Here is an 18,146-nt window from a genome sequence, read left to right on the forward strand (position 1 = left end):
TAGACTACTACTAATTACTTACTCACTACTTTACTAACACTAATAATTAAATTACTTATAAATAACTACAGACTGATATGTAGAGCCTATATAAGAAAACTGGTAAGACTGATAGCCACTTAGCCACTGATTATCCGTCCTTACATTATTATAATATAATATATTAATATAAATTAATTAGTAGAATTACCTTTGCTATTATTTAACTTATTACATTATAATTATAACTTAACTAAACATTTATAGTTAATTATCTCTATCTCAAGTGTTAAACCGAACCAAAGTTAAGTTTACTACCTAAATGTGTAAGATGTTTTACTGATTTAAAGTGAACAGTCTAAATAATAAAAAAGGTTTTTAAGTATTTAAAAAAAATGTTTTATTTCTTTAAAAAAAGCATAAAATGCTAAATAGATAACACTTTATTGCACCAAAAATACATCTGCGCTGGATCCGCACTGGATCCAGCTGGATTGATGTTGGTCCAGCAAAAATCCAGCTTGATTGAAAACACTGCTGGATTGCAATCCCTAATTATAGCATTTCATGCAATTATAATAGAAAATTTAGGCCAATCATAAAAGTTGTAAATCAGAGTCTGTGGTATTTAAAAAGAAGCAAGTTTACACTCACCAATCTTTTTATCTTGTGTGAGTTTGAATTTCTTTTTCTTCTTTAATGCAATGCGTTTTGGAATATCATGTACTAGAGTGAGGGTTGCCGAAAATACATAAGTGTGCCTTTCCTTTGATTCGTCTCTAAATTATTTATATAACAAAATAAATTCATTAGTCAAATAGCATTGTTTGCGTATAAAACTCAATTTATTTTTAAAAATTTCATAGATAATCATTAAATTCTTTAATAAAAATTACAATAGTTGCAATTAAAGAAATGTGAAAACATTCATTTAAACTTTTAATGTTTTTGAATGAGAAATATCTTCGGAATTATTATGGAAACTAGAAATAAATTAGAGGGTTTGTCCTTGATGTTTCAAGATGTAGACAATATCCTGAACAGACCAGAACACAGAATCCTTTGGCATAAACAGATTACATGAATCAAGGACTTATTGTGGTTAAACTTAATTTTAAAAATAATTTGTAAAAAATGTCACAATATTTTCTATAAGCACATTTATTAAATTACAGTAATTATCAACTTACTTATTTATCAGCTCTAACAGTTGTTGAAGTTCTGCAAAATGTCCCTTTTCTACCATTCTATCTGCTTCATCTATCACCAGATAACGTATATCCGGAGCTTGATTTAAATGTGGATTTCCCTTTAAAGAATTTAAAAATTAGAAAGTCTAAAAATTTATTAGATTTTACATTCTAATTTTTGGAAATATTCTTATTAAAAGAACTTCAAAAATTCTAAATATTTGAGTAATGGAACTACTATATAAAACTCTATCTTATATACAACAAATTACCTTAAATATGTATTGGTTGATTCAGTAATTAGGAATATATCATCAGATTATAGCTGTACAACCTCAATTTAGTCTATTACGGAAAGACTTGATTCATATTACGGTCTTACAGAGGAAATTATAGATAGATGGCAATTAAGTGTGGCTGTACAACCATAAGCATGATAGTGATATTCATCAATGTGATAATCAATTATAAGCCACTTAATATTATACAGGTATATTGCAGAGTCAAATCCTCTGGCTGGAATCGAGAAATGGGCTCAGACTATCCATATCTGAATTGAAATCAAATCCTTCAGTAAAACACTGAGATACCTGTGCCATCTTAAGGTGTATTCATACTAGACCATTTGAACCATCATGTCAATTAAAACCATCCGAGTGTGACTGAAAGGATGGACTGCAAAATGCATATGCATGCACATTAAACAGTTCAGTCCTCAAATGACAAATCTTGATCAATGAAATGCACTGTCACATATAACATTTTATCTCCTTTATTAACATTTTGTTAAAATTCTTTGTTTTTTTTTTTAGTTCCATGCAAAACATTATAGTTCTTAGATGATTACACATGCCAAATTAAGTAAATATAAAAGAACATCTCTCATTGGTTGTGATGTTCTTATATGCATCTTCAACAATTGGCTGGTTTCTTTCAACATGGCTGTTGTTCCATCAAGAAACTCGACTAGCTGTCAACTGTCTTGTCCATCCTGTCCTTTGTCATCATTCCATTGCTAAGATAACTGCCAGTGGCAACAAATGAACCAGACTGGACAATCCTGGTGTAAATCCACCTTTAGTCAAATGGCTTACATTAGAAAATAAGATTAACAGCACAAAACCTTTCTCACTAATTTCTAGCCTTATTAACTGGAGTACAAACGTTTTTTGCGTGTGCTGTTAATCTTAGAAATAGTTCTAGCTACATATGCATAGTAGTGTATTAGAAAATAAGCCTTAAATAATTAAAAAAATTTCAAAATATAAACAAAGAACAGATTTAAAATATTTTAATGTTTCAAACTTCACGTAAATTCTACCTTTTATTTATTTTTTAATTTTGAAAGCAACTACAAACTGATTTTTCTAATTAATAATACATATAACTTAATAATGAGCATAAAGATTCAGAATATGCTTAAGACATTTAATGTAAAAAGAATATCAGTAAAGAATATCTTTAAAATATTTAATCATAAGAAAATTAAACTACCTCTTCAATTAATTCCCACAGTCTTCCTGGTGTAGCAACCACAATATCTGGGCACTTCTTTAATAAACGTTCTTGTTTTTGTTGACTCATTCCTCCTACTACAGTTTCAACCTAATACATAAAATAACATTATTATTGTATATAATTCATTAAGATTACTTTCAATACAGCAAACTGTAAAATAGTACATGGATTAAGTTTTAAAATTATTTAAATAAGCTTTCATACAGGGTATATAGTAAAGTTTTTATACACCCATGTATGTGACAAAGCAGATAGTTACAGTTACTAACATGATGTATAGTTATAGTAAAGTGACTATGCGTACAGTGACCGACCATACGTCCTTTATTTAAGAGGACAGTCCTTTATTTCACTGCTCTGTCCTTTAACTTTATTTATTTTCTAAAATAGGCATTTTGTTCTTTATTTTGTAAAGTTGACACAAAGTTAAAAATTTTTTTTTAAAAATAATACATTGAACAAGTTATTATTGTATACGCCATCACGACCAGTGTTGCATTGCTACATAGAGCGCAGTAGTGCATTGTGTCGCCAACCAAACGGCCTACTGACAGTACCAGGGGGTGGACACTCTTATGGGGATTTTTGTGATAGTTTTTTAACTCTCTAGTTGATGGATGATACACTTGTTAATTAAAGCTGAAGTTAGTTGAAAGAAAAAATGAGGGGTTTCTTCCTATTGTTATTAGAAAAGTGGTTTTAGCATTAGAAAAATCAGAAAATATACAAGCCAAAAAATTCAATGATGCTGTGTACACATTTTATCAAACGTGCATAGATTATCTAAATAATTGGGACATGTTTTTTATTGAAATAGAGGTGTTTGAATGGGTCACATTATGCGAAATCCCTTTGTGGGCGAAAGTAGAGGAAAGCTATATCTTTATTTCGAATCATTGGTCCGTAAATATACTCGACGGTGAATTATTTGATGAAGTTTCATGTGTAAAAAAATATGTCACAAACGAAAAGATCGACGAATGGTGACAGAATAACCAGCCCTGCCATCAAAGGTGGATTGAGATTTTTGAACATTTTACAGCAAAAGAAATTGTTTTCAAAAACATTTGTAAAATCGTAGAATTTTCTTTGTCTCCCTGGATCTAATGCCCCCGTTGAACGAATATTTTCATTGCTGAATAATATGTGGACGAATGAAAAAACTGATTTAAAAGTAAGCACATTAGAAGCATGTATTTCCATCAAATACAACTTTCAAATGAACTGTATGGAATTTTATGACTTTAAAGCGTGAAACGGCGCTATAAAAAAAAATTAATTCTACTGAAAAGTATCAAAATTAATGTTATTTAAATTTTTACAATGTGTGTATGTGTAATAATTCAGATTGTTTAAAATTTTAATGTATGCTTTGTTGTATGCTACTATTTTCATAATAAATGTTATAAACTTATGAATTTTATAAGGTATTTTTTGATTTTCTTCAATATGTCCTTTATTTTCCCCCCAAAAAATATGGTCACTGTAACTATGCGCTATGAGACAAAACTGCTTGCAATACCCCTAGTAGTAAAATTTGAAAGTTAGCATTCCTTTCTCAAAAATGACACACAATATATTGAATGAAGCCAGACTTAATGAAAATTTTATTCATTACTGACATTTACAGTTTTTTTAAAAACTCATCTCTATCCTCAAATTAAGCTGCTTGCCCTTTAAAAATAATTAATAATATAAAAGTTATTTTTTAATGAAATCTCGTATCAGATGGTGCCACAAACAATTTTAACTTTGTGCCAATGTATCTTAGTGTTTCTTAACATGTTAACCACTATCTGATGTGCCAGCAGTCATACTGATTAGGGCCGTACAGAGCCATCCAACCGCCTGATGTCGCTATAACCAATGTAGTTTTTCGCTCAAGGTTAAATTATCCTGGCTTTGTAAGACGTTTTACATCCTAGTGATGGCCTCTGTGCACATCTATAAAGTTGGCTCTGACCACCGGCATGTCGTAAGCCTCTGTATGACCCTAATTAGTACGACTGCTGGTGCGTCAGATAGTGGTTAACGTGTTAAACATAAATACTTTTTGCCGGGAAAGTTATGCAACTCTTTGCTGGACTTTTTAGAAATACATAATATCTGAAATTTGGGAACTGCCCGTAATTTTATAAGTTTGGTATTGTCCTAGATTACATCCCTAGAGATATATGCAGATTATGACATTACATAGCGATACTCAGCATAAAAATATAACATTTCATACGATCATAACAAAAAACTGTTCAACTCGTAAAAGAAAGGAACTATAAAGTGAAAAGTCAAAATGTAAAGGATTTAGTTTATTAAAAGTAAAACTTTCTCAATTCAGTACCTTTATATCTGTGTACTTTGCAGCTGCTCGCAAGTGATTCCTTACTTGAATTGCTAGTTCTCTAGTTGGAGTGAGGATAAGAGCTCGAAGAGGTTTGATATCAGATTCTTCCTGAAAAACAATAAATATTTTAGCATTTTAAGAAATTTTTTAATAGTTTTATAAGATAAATTTGTAGCAATTAATGTTTAGATCAGTTACAAAATTTAAATTTTTAACACAGACTGGTACTAAGTTATTGAACATTTCTGCTAAAATGCAAATTTTTTTTTAAACTTGTCTACTTCATAAATTTGTTAAAAATAAAACTAATCACAGTCTAATTCCTAATAAAAACTAATAAAAATCTAATTTCACAGAAAAATACTAATATTCTATTCTGTATTTTGGAGATTTTGAGTAAAATGTGATGCTGTAACCATATATTATTTTGAATTTGGAATGGCCAAGTGATGAGGAATAGTGACTGATTTATCTCATCTATAACAAATCAAAAATAACGTCTACCTTAAGGATGGTCTATAGTCCACTTCCATTAGACATTGCAGTTCAACTGGGATATGTTAATGGTTGTTGAACATTCTGTTCCAGTTCATAGTGTATTTAGCAGTTACAAATCTGTTGGAGTCTGATCAAATACTTGTTTACATGTGATAAAAATGAATGTACTAATATTGGAAGTTAGCTGCTGTTTATTCTTTGTTAAAAAACGGTATCAGTCATCAAGCTCAATGCAATAAAATTACTCAATTAGACCTAATTTGCATATTTTATTCTTATTTATTAATCAGTGAAATAAATCATTTGTAATTTTTCTTCGAGTAAAATATTTTAATTTTTTTAATACTCTTTTAATTACCAGTTTTATGAAATTAAATTACTTTTTACAGCCTCTATTAACAGTTAATCACTCATGGTTCGAATATTCTCTAGTTTATTTGTGGAAGATGATGCAATCAAGTATTTGCATCAAGTACAAGACCTGTGATGCCATCAAATAGATGGTTCTCAATGGCAGAACATCGAGTTTGATCATAAATTGAACTTTCTGTTAGAGTATTTCTAAGTCCAGCTGCAAGTGGTACTTAGTGGAATGAAATTGTTGATACTATGAATGCTGTAACAGAATGATTCGTTGTCGACAATTGCAATAGAACAGAATGTTGTAGACTTTGTTTAACCAAAACAACTGCTATGTCTTTGTGTTCTCATCTTCAGTTTTATTATCTTAACAGAAACAAATTATCAAGTTATCAAATCTGTTTAATTCCTCAATCATGGAAATTGCTGCTAGTGTTGTCTATTAACAAATAAAGTATTTCTTCATGAAATAATATTGTTTACATGACATAAAAAGTAGCCAAACCAACAATATTTACTGAGCTTACGGTATATAAAAACACATCTTACATTCAATTTTAACAATCAAAGTTAATAACAAAGTTTAACAGTTAATAATTTTTATCGTTTTGAACACCATATAGTGTAAATACACAAACACTAGGCAATCTTCGTTTTAAATTTATTAAATTTTTAGTTGATACATGTACCTACTAAATTAAAATGCCTAAATAACCCAAAAGATCAGCAAACAATACCCAAAACTAGAAACATTGTATATCAGATTTTTGTACTTGCAGTAACAAAAGAAGTTACATAGGTGAAACCAAGAGAAAAATGGAAGTCAGATTGAAAGAACATATTGCGAACCTCAAATATCATAGAATCAACTCTGTTTTCACAACCACTGTGCGTTAAATGATTGCAACATTGATAAAAATGGCATAAAAATTCTTCATAGAGAAAGAATAACATATAATCGCAGATTCAAAGAAAATGTGGAGATTCTTAAAAACAAAAAAATGCATAAATAAGAACCTAAGTGTAAAAATAAATGAAAATTGGCTTATTTTATTATAGATTAAAATAAATGAAAAAGTTGGCTTAAAATATTGTAAATTAAATTTATTAACAAAAAGAATTTCTAAACACAAAATCATAACTCAACTAAATTAGTCACGAAGTGGCGTATCCACCATGTAAAAATATGGAAATTAGTACGGTTATAAGCAATGAGATCGTACTGAAGAAAAAGGCATTTGAGACATCCGTCTGTATGTTAGTACTTCTATAACGTCGAAATAATCAAAGGAATTATGTAAAAGAATATATGCTAGTGAATAGTTTATTTACCAAGAAATACTTTGGCACACAGTCTTCATAAGTTACCTAAATTGTAATAGCTTGTTATAATAAAATGTAATAAGGTAAGTTACATTTGTAATTCAAAGAATTACTAATGAATCTAATTGAAAAAGACTTGTAATCTTCTATTGTTTTTCAATATGTGAAAAAAGACGAATCCATATCTCTTTACAGAAAGTAGACGAAATGTAAAAAGTACCTTTTGAATGAGCGGCATAAAAAACCGAAGGTTTTCTTCACGTAAAAGGCACAAAAAAAAACTACAAAAAACGTGAACGTACATTTTGTATATCTATAAAGAAATTTTTTATTAACACGGAAACTAATAATTACTCTATTGAATAACTAGAAAAAGATAAAAATTGATCATCAGTTACGTAAAATTGTGGAAGGTCCTCAAGCATTTTTTGGAATTTTTCTTAAAGTCCTTCGAAAAAAGTAATCTTAAGGTGTGTTCTGTAATGATTGGGAAAAATTTTTATGTAAAAATTTCATTTATATATGTATAAAAAGTTTTTATATATGTATATTTCTATTGTAATTTGTATGTATTATATAATTTTAGTTGGTTGAGGAGGGGCCTACATATACCCGAAACGTGTACAAAAAAAAAAATACATGTATCAACTAAAAATTGAATAAATTTAAAATGAAGATTGCCTAGTGTTCGTGTATTTACACTATATGGTGTTCAAAACAATAAAAATAATCACCGCAGTTTCAAGAATGTAAAACAAGTTAATAATTTGCTAAATTTATAAAGTAAATTTATTCAGGATTAAGTAAAAATTATATATTTTATTGTAATAACATAAACATTACTTACCGTCATTTTATCTTTCAGGATAAAATGAATTAATGGAATACCAAAGGCCAAAGTTTTTCCACTTCCCTATAAGTAGTAAAAATTAATTTCACATAACAAAATTAGTTAAAAATTTATTAATTGAATGTACTTACAGTTTCAGCAGCTCCTAAAATGTCCAGTTTGTCTCTGATGGCTGAAGGAAGAGTTAAAGCTTGAATAGGAGTAGGATAAGTAAATCCTAATTCTGAAAGTGCCTTCAAGACAGGTTCAGGTACAAAACAGTCCTTCCAAGCAGACATATCTGCTTCATCAGTGTCTACATTTTGTTCTTTTTTTCCAGTTTCACAGATATTTGCATTCGATTTTTTACGTTTCTTTGCCTTCAAAGGCAGGCTGTTACTTTCAATTTTGCGTTTCTTTGTCTTCTGTTTTTGAGTAGCTTTACTGTTACTTATGTCAAACATTTCCTTTTTTATTTCATCATTTTGTGTTTTTTCTTTCAAATTCTTTTTCTGTGCATTAACAAAAACTAATATTAGTAAACTTTCTTATTTATTATACAAAGTGTCCAATGTTCAAATCACTTTTCATCAAAGTCACCAATATTTAGCACGTATGGCCATAATATTAACATATTATGATGTTAAAACTGTATGCTCTCCCCATTCCTAGCATAAATTTTATATTTTCACTGCATTCTGATTACTTTTTTCCCACTCAAATCACATGTATTCATCAAAGTCATAGCAGATCCATATCTGATCCATAATCTAAATTGGTGGTCCCCAAACTTTTTTGACTGTCAATCCCTTCGAGGATTCCTTGACCTTTTATCGACCTAAGTGGCAAGGATTTTATCAAGGATTTTGAGAATATGGATACTGCTCAAGACAGATTCAGTGGGGACCAAAGCATGTGCTTATCATTTTTCAGAGAATGTTACTCAATTACCTTAGAATTATTTCAGTTACCTAATTGAAGTCATATAATACATGTTATGTTTGTTTATATTTTATACCACGTATTCCGTTATTCAGCGAAACGTCAGCAAGATGTCAGCGCAGTGCTAAAACTCGTTCCATATTTTAGCTCGCTTGCAGCGCCATCTCAAAACGCTTACAAAATTTCGTTAGCGAGGTTGAGAAGCGCTAGCTTTTTGCTAAGACAACGAGCGAAGATGGCGGCACCATGTTTGACTGTTTTAATTGAACTAAATAATCGAAATTTTCTTTTAAATATTGATGAAAAAACTTATGAAAGTTTTCGAACAGGTAAAAAAATAAATATATTTTTAACTTTTGTGTAGCTGAATGAGTTTGATAGGCGTAATTGTCTCTTTTCGTCTTCGTATATCAGATACGTCGACTGAATTTCTTACTTATTTGTATCTTGATTTTAGATATCAAGTAATATAATAATTAGCAATTGTAGAATTTTGTCGAATGGCAATTATATAAAAATAAATTTTAAGGAAACCACCATTTATTCACTTTGTGTTCCAGAATACAAACTTTTTTGACGACCGATCTTTCTTTGTAGGCTACTTGATCGTCAAAAGATTTTATAATTAGCATTATATAACCCACATGTCGAAACTTTCAGTAAACCATTATATACTGTATATTTTATTACCTATATTTTATAATGCAATCTATGGCATTATAAAATATTAGGTAATTATCAGTAATTAATTATTTAATGAGTATAATTTTGTTTTAAAACTAGTAAATGCTTCATATTTTCATTAGGAACAGCACCCAATATCAAAAATTATTTTAAAGAACTTCAGAAGACATTCAGTGCTGCTGACTTAGGCTTACCTGAAGGCACAGATATTCTGAATTGGAGACAAATAAAGTTATGGAAAGTATTTTCTGAAAATAATGGAACTTTTGGTAAGTGCATTTAATCTGAAAAATAATTAATTGATAACTTGTATGCAAGTATAATAAAATTGTATGACATTGTGTTTAGAATGTGGAGAACAAATTCTCATTATTGATGACAACCATACTGAACTTCAAGAAAACCCTGTTGTGGTCGGCTCTCCAGATCCTTCAAAAAGCATACATAATAAAAGTAAAGGTAATTGTGATGTGTATATGTGATTTCAAATATTTACCAAAGTAACAGATCTTAAAAATTAATTTAAATTTTGCTTGTAGCAGAATGGACCCATGCAGCAGTAAAACTGTTAATAGCAAGTAGAATAGATTTAGAAGAAGACTTTCAAAAACCTGTAGTCAAAACAAAGCTTTGGGCTAAAATAGCTGATAAGTTATCCAAAGAGGGTTTTGCATTTACAAGTTCAGAATGCGATCACAAGTGGAGAAATCTCATGATTACATACCGAAAAAATGTTGATAAGAGCAAAACATCTGGAGAAGGCAAAATTAGATGGGAATATTTTAAAGAATTGCATGAAACTTTTGGTAGGAATATTAACACCAATCCGCCAATTAATTACATGAAATCATCTTCAAAAATTAATTCCAAAAGCAGCAATCGTATGAATGAATGTACTCAAGAGGTGCTAACTGAAATTACTTGTGCCCAAAACAGAGATCGTGTCAGCATTATAAGTACTGAAAATTCGACAGTTCAGGTAAATCCAGTTCCTGTGGCCGCTGAAACCTCTTGTACACAGTTAAATAAAGAAAATGAATGTACAGCTATTCAGAAAAAAAAAGATAAAAATGAATTAATTAAAAGTAGAAAAAGAAGTCGGAATGAGCCACCATTGTGGTATGTTGAAGATATGAAACGCAGGGATAGGAAGAGAGAGGAGAGAGAGAAGAAAGAAGACGAAAGATGGCAGGAACATAAAGAATTGGAGACTAGGAAAGTACAGGTTTTGGAAAAGCTGGTTGAATTATTACAAAATGTACAAAAAACAAATTCAAGTTAATAAAATTTTTATTTGCGATGTGTTTTTGCTTAAAACTAAATGTTGACATGAATTATTTGTACATTTTTTTCTTAAGAGAATAATGTGAATTTAATTTACTGCAAGTAGATCATAAGTGTTATTAATAAATCAATACACAAAAATTTAGCTAATTCTTAAAACAATTTAACCAAAAAATGGATTAAATGTTTTATAACAATTGTTATAGTTTATATTTATTCAGATAAATAAGATTATTATTTTTGTCATGACTTGCAGTATAAAGATGTTATGCACACTCTAAATTAAAAAGGTAATCTGCAATTTGATCCCTTTTATGTGCCCCACTGACATTTTTATTAATACCTGCATCAAACTGTTCTGTACTGTGGCAAGAAAGTAAATCCAGTTGATCATATATACCAGGTGTAATATCATTATGCATAATACATAGGTTATGTAGAACACAGGCAGCTACAATCACATCTGGAACAAATTCCCTTCTTCGTACATAGATATAAATTAGCTTCCGAAATCGTCCAAACAGATGTGCAAAAGCTTGTTCTATTACGACTCGTGTAGAACTCAGAATTGTATTGAATAACTTCTGCTTTCTTGTTAAATGGCCATTGTTTCTATATGGTGTCATTATTTTATTATTTAATGGGTAGGCACAGTCACCAAGAATATGGCAGTCTGAAGGTATAAAATCCTCTTTCTCTTCCATATTTTTAAATAATGGACTGTTCCTAAAAACTCTAGCATCATTTGCAGAGCCTGGCCAACCTGCATAAACATCCAAAAATTTTAACTCATGATCACATACAGCCTGTAGGACTACACTAGGATAACCTTTTCTATTTATATGATCATTTTTTTCTTCTTTACTCACAGAAAAGGCAATATGAGTGCCATCGATGCAACCGATTGTTCCTGGAAATGGTTTCACTCTAAGTTTCTGAAATCCTTGTCTTATTCTCTCAATCTCAAAACCCTGTGGCATCTTAATGATTGAGTTTGACAAGGCACAGATTGATGTACAGAATTTTGTAAATTCTCTGTGGCCACTAGCAAATCCTAACCCGAAGCGGTCACATACACCACGGTAGCTCTCCTGGTTCCCCATAAACCACAGAGAAAATAAAACAGATGTTTCCTTAGGAATTCGTGCTTTTCTCCTTGCTGGTTCCTGTGGCAGCATAGATAGCAAAATCTGAAAAAATAATGCAAAAGTTAGTATGTAAATCTATAAAATTTAAAGCAGTATGAAATATGTACAGTACAGGATTCCCACTTAAATTTGTTTTAAATTCCCTGACCCTCACAGTCCCTTACACTATGGCACATTAACAAAACAAAAATCTTAAAACTTTTTAACTAGTTATTTTTTCTAATTAACAGTAACATATTTTATAATCACTGAGTAAAATTAAAAGAAGAAAGAATTATGGCTTCTCTACATAAACCTAAAATGTTTTATTAAAAGTAATTTATCTTGTTATTAATCCACAACTGTAAAACTTTATGGCTTTGAAAAATGAAAGAAAAAAATCCATTAATTATATAGGTCTATAATTATTTGAAATTGCAGCCCAACAAATCATGTATAATCTATGCACAAAAGTATAAATTATATTAAAATTTTCCCTTAATAAATTTGCCAAACTTTATAAAATGTTAATAAAATGGGAAAAAGTTTCAGAAAACAAATTGTTTTGTTATGCAGTCAAATACCACCATTCAAATATTCATTTGAATGGTGGTATTTTATCATTTTTGGTTATTTGTTAATCAATTCGCTAACACCTGTTCTCAAATTGAGTGTAAATGTGAGATACCGAGACAGTTAAAATATTTTAAAAATTATCATTATTAGATTAAAATTAAACCAAAATAAATATATTTTTTGTCACTCACCTCGACGGTGCTTCTTGTTAGACGAAAATGACTTTTGAAAATATCGTCGCTGTATTTTGGCACGATGTCATGCACGTAGCCAGATATTTTATATCTTTCTTCCCTATATTCTTCGTTAGAATCGATAGCTGCTATTAATGATGAGTCTTCTGATTCATCATAGTCATTTCTGAAAAAACTTGAGTTTGGATTTACGACAGATTCAGAACAAATACTTAAAACATTTAGAACAGATGCAGTGAAAATGTCATCCATTTTAATTAGCGAAATGCTAGCTGTTGTGTTCCTTCTAACACGTCAGCAGGAAGTTAAATATTTCACACATCCGCTAGCGAATAGCAAGCGCTCTGCTGAATAACAAAATACGTGGATAGTAAAAAAACTGACTGCTATTATGTGAAATGCTGCAGCACCATGTTTGTTTAGTTAAGTTACAGTAATGCAACACTTGGCCAATCTGCCTAGGGAGAATGCCTTTCAAGAAGTATTTTAAAAGGTAACTGGCCCCTATTCAGTCATTATAGACGTGGAGAAATCCAGAAAACTCTGGGCCAGCCCATCCTGGCAAGGTGCAAACCCATGACTGAACTCCCAGTGTTCAGAAAATGGAACCACTTCACATCTGGTGAACTAGCACCGTAAGTATCTCCCAATATGCCCAATTGATTCCCATTTTCTGTTTGTAAATGCTGTTAATAATAATACTGATGATAATACATCTAATGAGCCAGAATTAATCAACACACCGTTTTCATAAAAAAGATCTACTTACAGTGTGCAAATTTACATCATTCTGAAGTATCATATACAAAACTCATCGCATTAATAAGTTTTGGTACCTAATTTTTAATGAATCGACCCCCAAAATGACTTATTGACCCATAGGGGTCGATGTCAATCACCCCGAGATTCTTATGTAGTCTTTAAATGAGAAATCAAAGACAATCACGTGCATAAGGTGTTTATGGCCACACTGTAGACATTTTATATATAAAAACTAAATGTCTTAGATTGTTTTATGTCCAAATAACAAATTAAAATAAAGAAATCCCTGAAAATCTTACCCTTTTTCCTTGTTTTTTAACATTTTTCTTTCCCGTATCCCTAACTATTGTAAGAACGCCGATTGGGGGAGAGATTTTTATTCCCTACCATCGGGATGGTCTAAGGTCTTAGCGTATGTGGGTGGCGGTTTTTATAGGCAGCAAAGACAAGTGTTTACAAAGGTAAACCGTTTATTCCGGACGATAATGCTTACATAATTTTTTGGCAAAGGTCCTTAAGTTCAGAACCTTGGGTTGTTTTCGGTGTCGATCTGGTCCTACGCTGGAGGGGCCCCGTGACTGCGTCGAGTGAGAAGTTCGAGATCTGAAGTGACAGCACACAAAAGATGAAAGGAAACACGACAGCTGNGCAATGAGATCGTACTGAAGAAAAAGGCATTTGAGACATCCGTCTGTATGTTAGTACTTCTATAACGTCGAAATAATCAAAGGAATTATGTAAAAGAATATATGCTAGTGAATAGTTTATTTACCAAGAAATACTTTGGCACACAGTCTTCATAAGTTACCTAAATTGTAATAGCTTGTTATAATAAAATATAATAAGGTAAGTTACATTTGTAATTCAAAGAATTACTAATGAATCTAATTGAAAAAGACTTGTAATCTTCTATTGTTTTTCAATATGTGAAAAAAGACGAATCCATATCTCTTTACAGAAAGTAGACGAAATGTAAAAAGTACCTTTTGAATGAGCGGCATAAAAAACCGAAGGTTTTCTTCACGTAAAAGGCACAAAAAAAAACTACAAAAAACGTGAACGTACATTTTGTATATCTATAAAGAATTTTTTTATTAACACGGAAACTAATAATTACTCTATTGAATAACTAGAAAAAGATAAAAATTGATCATCAGTTACGTAAAATTGTGGAAGGTCCTCAAGCATTTTTTGGAATTTTTCTTAAAGTCCTTCGAAAAAAGTAATCTTAAGGTGTGTTCTGTAATGATTGGGAAAAATTTTTATGTAAAAATTTCATTTATATATGTATAAAAAGTTTTTATATATGTATATTTCTATTGTAATTTGTATGTATTATATAATTTTAGTTGGTTGAGGAGGGGCCTACATATACCCGAAACGTGTACAAAAAAAAAAATACATGTATCAACTAAAAATTGAATAAATTTAAAATGAAGATTGCCTAGTGTTCGTGTATTTACACTATATGGTGTTCAAAACAATAAAAATAATCACCGCAGTTTCAAGAATGTAAAACAAGTTAATAATTTGCTAAATTTATAAAGTAAATTTATTCAGGATTAAGTAAAAATGATATATTTTATTGTAATAACATAAACATTACTTACCGTCATTTTATCTTTCAGGATAAAATGAATTAATGGAATACCAAAGGCCAAAGTTTTTCCACTTCCCTATAAGTAGTAAAAATTAATTTCACATAACAAAATTAGTTAAAAATTTATTAATTGAATGTACTTACAGTTTCAGCAGCTCCTAAAATGTCCAGTTTGTCTCTGATGGCTGAAGGAAGAGTTAAAGCTTGAATAGGAGTAGGATAAGTAAATCCTAATTCTGAAAGTGCCTTCAAGACAGGTTCAGGTACAAAACAGTCCTTCCAAGCAGACATATCTGCTTCATCAGTGTCTACATTTTGTTCTTTTTTTCCAGTTTCACAGATATTTGCATTCGATTTTTTACGTTTCTTTGCCTTCAAAGGCAGGCTGTTACTTTCAATTTTGCGTTTCTTTGTCTTCTGTTTTTGAGTAGCTTTACTGTTACTTATGTCAAACATTTCCTTTTTTATTTCATCATTTTGTGTTTTTTCTTTCAAATTCTTTTTCTGTGCATTAACAAAAACTAATATTAGTAAAACTTTCTTATTTATTATACAAAGTGTCCAATGTTCAAATCACTTTTCATCAAAGTCACCAATATTTAGCACGTATGGCCATAATATTAACATATTATGATGTTAAAACTGTATGCTCTCCCCATTCCTAGCATAAATTTTATATTTTCACTGCATTCTGATTACTTTTTTCCCACTCAAATCACATGTATTCATCAAAGTCATAGCAGATCCATATCTGATCCATAATCTAAATTGGTGGTCCCCAAACTTTTTTGACTGTCAATCCCTTCGAGGATTCCTTGACCTTTTATCGACCTAAGTGGCAAGGATTTTATCAAGGATTTTGAGAATATGGATACTGCTCAAGACAGATTCAGTGGGGACCAAAGCATGTGCTTATCATTTTTCAGAGAATGTTACTCAATTACCTTAGAATTATTTCAGTTACCTAATTGAAGTCATATAATACATGTTATGTTTGTTTATATTTTATACCACGTATTCCGTTATTCAGCGAAACGTCAGCAAGATGTCAGCGCAGTGCTAAAACTCGTTCCATATTTTAGCTCGCTTGCAGCGCCATCTCAAAACGCTTACAAAATTTCGTTAGCGAGGTTGAGAAGCGCTAGCTTTTTGCTAAGACAACGAGCGAAGATGGCGGCACCATGTTTGACTGTTTTAATTGAACTAAATAATCGAAATTTTCTTTTAAATATTGATGAAAAAACTTATGAAAGTTTTCGAACAGGTAAAAAAATAAATATATTTTTAACTTTTGTGTAGCTGAATGAGTTTCATAGGCGTAATTGTCTCTTTTCGTCTTCGTATATCAGATACGTTGACTGAATTTCTTACTTATTTGTATCTTGATTTTAGATATCAAGTAATATAATAATTAGCAATTGTAGAATTTCGTCGAATGGTAATTATATAAAAATAAATTTTAAGGAAAACACCATTTATTCACTTTGTGTTCCAGAATACAAACTTTTTTGACGACCGATCTTTCTTTGTAGGCTACTTGATCGTCAAAAGATTTTATAAATAGCATTATATAACCCACATGTCGAAACTTTCAGTAAACCATTTTATACTGTATATTTTATTACCTATATTTTATAATGCAATCTATGGCATTATAAAATATTAGGTAATTATCAGTAATTAATTATTTAATGAGTATAATTTTGTTTTAAAACTAGTAAATGCTTCATATTTTCATTAGGAACAGCACCCAATATCAAAAATTATTTTAAAGAACTTCAGAAGACATTCAGTGCTGCTGACTTAGGCTTACCTGAAGGCACAGATATTCTGAATTGGAGACAAATAAAGTTATGGAAAGTATTTTCTGAAAATAATGGAACTTTTGGTAAGTGCATTTAATCTGAAAAATAATTAATTGATAACTTGTATGCAAGTATAATAAAATTGTATGACATTGTGTTTAGAATGTGGAGAACAAATTCTCATTATTGATGACAACCATACTGAACTTCAAGAAAACCCTGTTGTGGTCGGCTCTCCAGATCCTTCAAAAAGCATACATAATAAAAGTAAAGGTAATTGTGATGTGTATATGTGATTTCAAATATTTACCAAAGTAACAGATCTTAAAAATTAATTTAAATTTTGCTTGTAGCAGAATGGACCCATGCAGCAGTAAAACTGTTAATAGCAAGTAGAATAGATTTAGAAGAAGACTTTCAAAAACCTGTAGTCAAAACAAAGCTTTGGGCTAAAATAGCTGATAAGTTATCCAAAGAGGGTTTTGCATTTACAAGTTCAGAATGCGATCACAAGTGGAGAAATCTCATGATTACATACCGAAAAAATGTTGATAAGAGCAAAACATCTGGAGAAGGCAAAATTAGATGGGAATATTTTAAAGAATTGCATGAAACTTTTGGTAGGAATATTAACACCAATCCGCCAATTAATTACATGAAATCATCTTCAAAAATTAATTCCAAAAGCAGCAATTGTATGAATGAATGTACTCAAGAGGTGCTAACTGAAATTACCTGTGCCCAAAACAGAGATCGTGTCAGCATTATAAGTACTGAAAATTCGACAGTTCAGGTAAATCCAGTTCCTGTGGCCGCTGAAACCTCTTGTACACAGTTAAATAAAGAAAATGAATGTACAGCTATTCAGAAAAAAAAAGATAAAAATGAATTAATTAAAAGTAGAAAAAGAAGTCGGAATGAGCCACCATTGTGGTATGTTGAAGATATGAAACGCAGGGATAGGAAGAGAGAGGAGAGAGAGAAGAAAGAAGACGAAAGATGGCAGGAACATAAAGAATTGGAGACTAGGAAAGTACAGGTTTTGGAAAAGCTGGTTGAATTATTACAAAATGTACAAAAAACAAATTCAAGTTAATAAAATTTTTATTTGCGATGTGTTTTTGCTTAAAACTA

The 18,146-nt window shown here is 30.4% G+C and overlaps 5 protein-coding genes across 11 annotated transcripts; 2 read left to right on the forward strand and 3 right to left on the reverse strand.

Annotated features, from left to right (window-relative positions):
* Positions 1-384: 384 nt before the first annotated feature.
* LOC111638001 (ATP-dependent RNA helicase DDX24-like) lies at positions 385-8,546 on the reverse strand. The gene is made up of 6 exons (XM_023383627.1): positions 8,191-8,546; positions 8,057-8,122; positions 5,026-5,136; positions 2,664-2,774; positions 1,170-1,288; positions 385-758 (listed from the first exon to the last, which is right to left on the reverse strand). Exons 1-6 carry the CDS (start codon positions 8,500-8,502, stop codon positions 608-610), a joined length of 870 nt encoding a protein of 289 aa, XP_023239395.1. The 5' UTR covers positions 8,503-8,546; the 3' UTR covers positions 385-607.
* Positions 8,547-8,614: 68 nt separating this feature from the next.
* LOC111638441 lies at positions 8,615-10,981 on the forward strand. 4 transcript variants are annotated; one of them, XM_023384151.1, is made up of 4 exons: positions 8,615-9,309; positions 9,787-9,933; positions 10,013-10,123; positions 10,204-10,981. In XM_023384151.1, the coding sequence occupies exons 1-4, from the start codon at positions 9,036-9,038 to the stop codon at positions 10,944-10,946; spliced, it is 1,275 nt and encodes a 424-aa protein (XP_023239919.1). In that variant the 5' UTR covers positions 8,615-9,035; the 3' UTR covers positions 10,947-10,981. The 4 variants fall into 4 exon arrangements, with proteins under 4 accessions (XP_023239919.1, XP_023239928.1, XP_023239936.1 ...); XM_023384160.1 differs by having other exon boundaries at positions 10,207-10,981; XM_023384168.1 differs by having other exon boundaries at positions 10,013-10,117.
* Positions 10,982-11,091: 110 nt separating this feature from the next.
* On the reverse strand, positions 11,092-14,237 carry LOC111638460 (putative nuclease HARBI1). The gene is made up of 2 exons (XM_023384184.1): positions 12,843-14,237; positions 11,092-12,138 (listed from the first exon to the last, which is right to left on the reverse strand). The coding sequence occupies exons 1-2, from the start codon at positions 13,095-13,097 to the stop codon at positions 11,215-11,217; spliced, it is 1,179 nt and encodes a 392-aa protein (XP_023239952.1). The 5' UTR covers positions 13,098-14,237; the 3' UTR covers positions 11,092-11,214.
* LOC111638599 (ATP-dependent RNA helicase DDX24-like) lies at positions 13,361-15,783 on the reverse strand. Its single transcript, XM_023384338.1, has 3 exons — positions 15,352-15,783; positions 15,218-15,283; positions 13,361-13,531 (listed from the first exon to the last, which is right to left on the reverse strand). Exons 1-3 carry the CDS (start codon positions 15,661-15,663, stop codon positions 13,361-13,363), a joined length of 549 nt encoding a protein of 182 aa, XP_023240106.1. The 5' UTR covers positions 15,664-15,783.
* Positions 15,784-15,834: 51 nt separating this feature from the next.
* LOC111638468 lies at positions 15,835-18,143 on the forward strand. Of its 4 annotated transcripts, none has more exons than XM_023384206.1 (4): positions 15,835-16,471; positions 16,949-17,095; positions 17,175-17,279; positions 17,366-18,143. In XM_023384206.1, exons 1-4 carry the CDS (start codon positions 16,198-16,200, stop codon positions 18,106-18,108), a joined length of 1,269 nt encoding a protein of 422 aa, XP_023239974.1. In that variant the 5' UTR covers positions 15,835-16,197; the 3' UTR covers positions 18,109-18,143. The 4 variants fall into 4 exon arrangements, with proteins under 4 accessions (XP_023239974.1, XP_023239984.1, XP_023239962.1 ...); XM_023384216.1 differs by having other exon boundaries at positions 17,369-18,143; XM_023384194.1 differs by having other exon boundaries at positions 15,839-16,471; positions 17,175-17,285.
* The last annotated feature ends 3 nt before the right edge of the window (positions 18,144-18,146 follow it).

This window comes from Centruroides sculpturatus, unplaced genomic scaffold, assembly GCF_000671375.1.
Source record: "Centruroides sculpturatus isolate CEXI.00-Female unplaced genomic scaffold, Cexi_2.0 scaffold142, whole genome shotgun sequence".
Lineage (NCBI taxonomy): Eukaryota > Metazoa > Arthropoda > Arachnida > Scorpiones > Buthidae > Centruroides > Centruroides sculpturatus.